The following is a 6,000-nucleotide window of genomic DNA, read 5'->3' as shown; positions in this document are numbered from 1 at the left end:
GATGCAAAATCTATACGAATAATATCTATCCCAGTCTTCACTCCTAAATTTTCAAGTTTGATATATTTTTTAATTCGTTTCAAGTTTTAAATTTATTTTCAATGGGACATGGGATGCTCACGATTTCGATAGCTATACAAGGGATTTGGAGGAGATCTTGAAAGGTCTTTAATATTCATTTGGGTCAACCCTCCATCATCTTTCTTTGGTTGAGTGGCATGTATTTCCACAATGCCCCTTTTTTCAATTATGAAACATGACTAAGCAATCCTACTCACATTGGACCTAGCACATAGGTAGTTTGGCCAATAGCGGGTCAAGAAATTCCCTTAACCTTCACTATTCTGACCTAGTTAGTGTAAGGGAGACTGATTGTTCATACCTAGTTCTTCTTCTTGCTTAGTGAATCCATCAATTCTGAAGGACTTTATGAAACAAATTCAATTTTGATTGGCCTGATTTTAACCAATTGTTGAGTAGTGTCCAATTTCAATGCGTTTGGACCCAAAATGGTGAGCTATGTTCTTACTTAAGCTAATGACACTCAAATTGTCATAAGATATAGTAATTTTGTTTTGATTCAATTTATACTTTGAATATAGGTGTTTCATTTAAAGGAGTTGTGCACTACAACTTCCTTCGGTCATGTACACAACCTTGGTAGTAGAGAGAGTCTGAAATGTTGTTTCTTGGAAAACCAAGAAAATAACATATTTTATAGCATTTGGTAACTCCCACTCTCTTTCTTCAAATGTGTAAATTAAAAAATCATCATCAGAGCTCCCAACTAATTCTATGGTTGGATTATGAGCACCAAGTATTAAAAAAAAAAAAAGTGATTTTCTAGGATCGGATTAGAATCTAGCGCTTAAGCAAAAACTATAAGCATAATATACTATCTATCAAGAAAGGTTGAGACCCTATTATATTTCTATATAATCTTTGATACCATGGGTCTACTAGAGTCATTCTACTCAATTTTCAAGTATGTGCTTATGAGTATGCTAATAAGTCACTAATTGTACTTATTTAAAGTGTCCTTTTGTATACTTGGACTAATTCATAAAAATTCCATTTTCAGTTGGAACCAGTTATGTCTAAGGAAGAATGATAGTTCACCCATCAACTTCATCACGACTTTAACAAATTCTTCACATAATGAGGAGGTAAACGTAGAGCCAAAAACAATATCATTCACAATGATCAAATCTTGTTCATGACTCATAGTAAACAAGGATTTATGCATACTACCTCTTTTCTACCAATTTTTAAAAAAGGATTTATGAGCATCAATTGATCAATTCAAACCATACAAAGATTTATGCAATTTGAACATATGGTTTAGATTCTTTGGTTTATCTTTGAGTTGTAAATATTTAACTCTATGGCCTCATATTCATAGAATGAGATTGCTTTGTGAAGATCATTTTCATGCATCTACTATTTTTCTTCGAAATATTCACTATGCTAGGAGGGGTGAATGTCAATTTCTAATTTAGCATAAGTAAGCAAATTTGAATTGCACTAAGAAAATTTAAAATATTTTTAAACTTTTGTAGGCAACGAGATAAGAATTACTTACTTGTAGGTTTCTATAAAAGTATGAGAATCAAGTATAAAAATTGTACGTAGAACCAAATTCAAAAGTGAAAATTGATTCATAGCCATAGGATGAGATTCTCAAAGCCTTGATAGAGATCTAAAAACATAAACACATTACTTTCATAGAATAGATTACCTAAAATGTCAATGCCTATAAGGAAACTAATCAAGCTTTATCCTTTGACTCACCTAACTCATTGGCCTAATTTGCCTATACCAAGTGTTTTCAATAATCTTTCATGTACTGAAAATTTTAATTTACTTTCCTAAGCTAGGCAAAAGGCATTCTAAGTAGCCACACATCTAAGATTTCACATTTAGACTAATTTTGGGCTACATAGGCTCTAAAGGTAGCAGGACCTTACGAATTTTCTAATTATCTTATAGTTGGGTTATAATCCATTTCTATCTCATTAGTCATATTTAGTTTGGGTAGAGACACAAATTTCATGAGTTTTATTTCTTCAACATACTAACCTTTCCCTTAAAGTGTCACTATTCTAATTCAATGGAAATACTTAACGTATACTTATATTCTACCCAAGTATATTCAAATATCATGACTTGCAAGAGTAGAAATTCAATGATTGTGAACTAAGCTCATGTCGACAAAGAGCGTAAATTTATGAATTGTTGATTAAATTCACTTTGTTGTTTGTATAACTATATTCTAAGTTTGAACTTATGACTAAGGATCGAATTTTCGAATGTGTTCTAAATAAAAAAATTCACATAAGTAGTAGTAAGAGTTATAGATTTAACAATTTAAGCTTAAGGCTTCAAATTTATCTAATCTATCAACATAAGGTAAGATTAATCCAAACTTTTAATCCCCATAACCAACTTACATTTATTAGTCTTTATAAATCAATTAAATTATAAATTTTGCTCAAACTTCTCTAGCCAAAAGAGTTTCAATATTTTCTTTTAGTTTGAGTTTGGACAAACATCACTTCCATGGTCTCAATTATTTGACATTTAACCTAAACCCGTGGATTGTGATAACCTTGTTTTATTTCACATGTCTTAGCACAGTCTAAATCAATCCAATTTATTTTTAGGCTAATTAATGAAAGTATTGCAACTATCTTGGAGTGTGGATTATAATATTTTTTGGATAAAAATACCAGGCTGATTTTCACCAAAGTTAGAAAATAGAGATTCTTGGGTAACTAATCTGATTCATAGATTATAAGATTTTTTGGATAAAAATAGCAGGCTGATTTGCACCAAAGTTAGAAATTAGAGATTCTTGGGTAACTAATTTGATTCATAAGGCTACTTTGGTTCGATTGATTATGGGACTTACCAAAGTATTATTTATCCTATTTATGAACATGGAAGCTTGAAATTTAGGAGCAAATCCAGCCACTAATACCATAAAGTAGAAAATAAAATCCAAGAGTGACTTGTTATGATATCTAGACATCCAAAAACAAGATACATAATTATGAATTCTCGTTTGAATCTATTGAAAGGTAGGGAATGCATCAATAATCTAATGTCATTAAGCCAGTGATTACAAAAGTGCTAGTTTATTTAAGATTTTGTTTTTCATAGAAATTCCAAGTCGACATAAACTAGTCAAACATTGGTATATGAGATTAGATAATAAAATTATCATTGAATCAATCCTCAAAATCAAGTCTCATCTAAGAATCTCCAAATTGACATGAATACCAATTATATATTTCTATCTGCACTCCTCACTCGACGATCAAGTGACTTTGGGTATCCAAGTTTGTTTTGGTCTCATCGTCTCAACAATTAAAAATAATTTTATGCTTCTTTTGGGAATTCAAATTTGCTTCACCCCATTTAACTTTGATCTTCTAACTGAGCAGTCAAATGCATAATGGTCAATGATTCCTCATTTGTATCATGAATCATTATGCATAGGTAATATTATGACCTTTATCAAACTAGTCCTATGAGAACTTTTACATTTTTTCCTTTTTAGTCCCATAAAATTTATCAGCGAAACAAGGCCATATAACATTTTTGTGACCATCTTTTAATTACTAGACCCATGATCCAGCCTAATCATCTATTTATCTATTTACAACAACCTAAACTAGAACTCTTTGTCTTGAGTACACTAATATATACCATCCAAATATGAGGTCCAATTTATTCGTCTCTCTTGAAATTTAAACTCCTTCCCCTTTTAAAACTTTTCGTCGTTCACAAAGGAGTGATGAACAGCTAAAATACTAGAGAGAACCTGCACATTTGAGACAAATTAGTATTAATCACAACTCTTATCGTTTTACTTTGAGACTTTTAGGTTTTTTACCCAATTTTTTAAACATAATTAGATAAATGATGAAATTTTGAACTTATTTAGGAAAATACCCAACTTTGACTGATCAGTTGCACATGTGTATAGTCAAAAGTGACAAGCAAGCTTTGACTGACTACGTGTTACCATGTCATCAAGCCACATCATCACCTAGTGAGTCGAACAACACGACAACTAACATGTCATCACCCATGTAAGATGCCATGTCATTAAATACTTGAACACATCATCATGTCATGTCATCTCGCACCACATAAGCCCTCATCTCCCTTCTTATTCTTTTCGTTCTCTTTCTCTTGCAGCTTGATCTCTCTCCTCTACTCTCACCCTCTCACTGTGCCAACTGCCACCACTCAATCTCACTCCTCTCCTCTCCTCTCCTCTCGCCCTCTCGCCTTCTCGTCGTGCCCGCTCCCCCTACTCCCCATTGCTTTTGCCACAACTCCTAGTGCTCTCCTAGCGCAGCTCGATTTCTCTCCTCTCCTCTCCTCTTGCCTTCTCGTTGTGCCTGCTCCCGCCGCCGCCAGTTCCCACTATTGGCTGCTATCTTATATTATTTTTTATTATTTTGAATATTAAATAATAAAACATGTACCGATAAATTTTATTTTTAAACTCTAATATAAATTTTAAAAATTTTTAAATTAAAAATATTTTAAATCGGTAATAAATTGTGTTAAATAGGTATGAGTAAGAATTTTTAATTTATTTATATATTTTTTAAATAATTTTTGTTATTTTAAAAATAAGGTAATAAAAAGTGTATTGATAAATTTTATTTCTAAACTTTAAAATAATTTTTTTAATAATTTTTTTAATTTATAAATATTTTAAATCGATGATGACGTGGTTTGCCATGTTATATTTTAAACTAAGAGTTTTTATGTCATTTAATGATGTGGCATCTTACATGGGTCATGATGTGTCTGGAAGATGACATGTCTGTTGACGTGTCGTTTGACTGACCAATTGCTGATGTGGCATGATGACATGTGACACGTAATCGGCCAAAGCCTACGTGTTACTTTTCACTGTATATATGTGTAGTTGACTGGTCAAAGTTGGGTATTTTCCTAAATAATTTTAAAAATTCGTCGTTTACCTATATGTTTAAAAAGTTAGGTAAAAACCTAAATGTCCCTTTCTTTTTTTACAATTTATGCAAAGTAAAGGATTGCTAGGAGGATACTTAAAACTGTTTTCCTTCATATGTCTGGCCGAATTGCCAGTTAGAAGGTGCGACATTATCAGACTGAACCATCTTCCCATCACTGGTTTTAACTTGGAAAGACAAGCTTTGACCTAAAAAACTTGCATTAATCTGCCAATTCTCACCCCAGTTGCGCATCATCGGCAGCCAACCTGTTTTAGAACCCTTGATATTAACACTAGAAATGTCACCAGCACCACCAACATTGTAGATTAGCACCAGCAAAAAGCTAGGGTTACCCTTAAGCTCAAACTTGACCCCGCCGGTCTTCACACAGGGAACCCGCCGGTACTGAACATTGATGATCCCGGCTTCAATTTTCGCGATTTTTCTAAACATGGGTTGGGACAGATCAAAATGCCTGTTGGGAGGAGAACAGACACCGCCAGGAGGGCAGAGGTTTGTTGCTGTGACATGAACGGAGCCGTGCTGGCACCAGTGAGGGGTGTTGTAGCATTGGACCTCAAAGCAGGCACCACAAGCTTCGCCATTGTTGTACAGGGATGAGCTCAGTGCCGTGGTTTCTACACCATAACCTTCTTTCACTGGATCTCCATAGCCGCATGCACCCCCTGAAAGCAAGGAAATGGATTAGAACTAAACAATGCATCAGTTTTAATGAGTACTTGGGGCAAATTTGGTACCACTCGTCCCTCCACCACCAATATCGCCGTAGAACGTTGCAGTGGCAGTGTCCCATCCACCTTCTCCAAACACTCCGGCAAAGAAAAGTGCCATGGAAGCTAAGGTTACAGTATACCAAATAGTAGCCATGTCTGCTGTATTTTGTCTCCCAAGCTTCGTTTCATGGTCATTTATACATAACCAGATCCAGGGAGGCAAACCGAAGTCAATTTTTGTTACCATCTATTAGCTATTTACAGCA

At 34.0% G+C, this 6,000-nt stretch overlaps 1 protein-coding gene across 1 annotated transcript; it reads right to left on the bottom strand.

Moving 5' to 3' along the window:
• Positions 1-5,093: 5,093 nt before the first annotated feature.
• On the bottom strand, positions 5,094-5,888 carry LOC137952698 (expansin-A9-like). The gene is made up of 2 exons (XM_068799762.1): positions 5,759-5,888; positions 5,094-5,686 (listed from the first exon to the last, which is right to left on the bottom strand). The coding sequence occupies exons 1-2, from the start codon at positions 5,886-5,888 to the stop codon at positions 5,094-5,096; spliced, it is 723 nt and encodes a 240-aa protein (XP_068655863.1).
• Between the last annotated feature and the right edge of the window lie 112 nt (positions 5,889-6,000).

This window comes from Aristolochia californica, unplaced genomic scaffold (genome assembly GCF_029961685.1).
Source record: "Aristolochia californica isolate CCGP_79_NKW_82.1479 unplaced genomic scaffold, dmAriCali1.0.hap1 SCAF_16, whole genome shotgun sequence".
Taxonomy (NCBI): Eukaryota; Viridiplantae; Streptophyta; class Magnoliopsida; order Piperales; family Aristolochiaceae; genus Aristolochia; species Aristolochia californica.
This window is presented reverse-complemented; position numbering and strand designations above follow the sequence as displayed.

Bases quoted from the DNA above. Each gene is read 5' to 3' on its own strand.
- LOC137952698 (XM_068799762.1), bottom strand. From the start codon at position 5,888: ATGGCTACTATTTGGTATACTGTAACCTTAGCTTCCATGGCACTTTTC. The intron at 5,687-5,758 runs GTACCAAATTTG...CCTTGCTTTCAG, and splicing joins TGGTGGTGGAGGGACGAGTG to GGGGTGCATGCGGCTATGGA.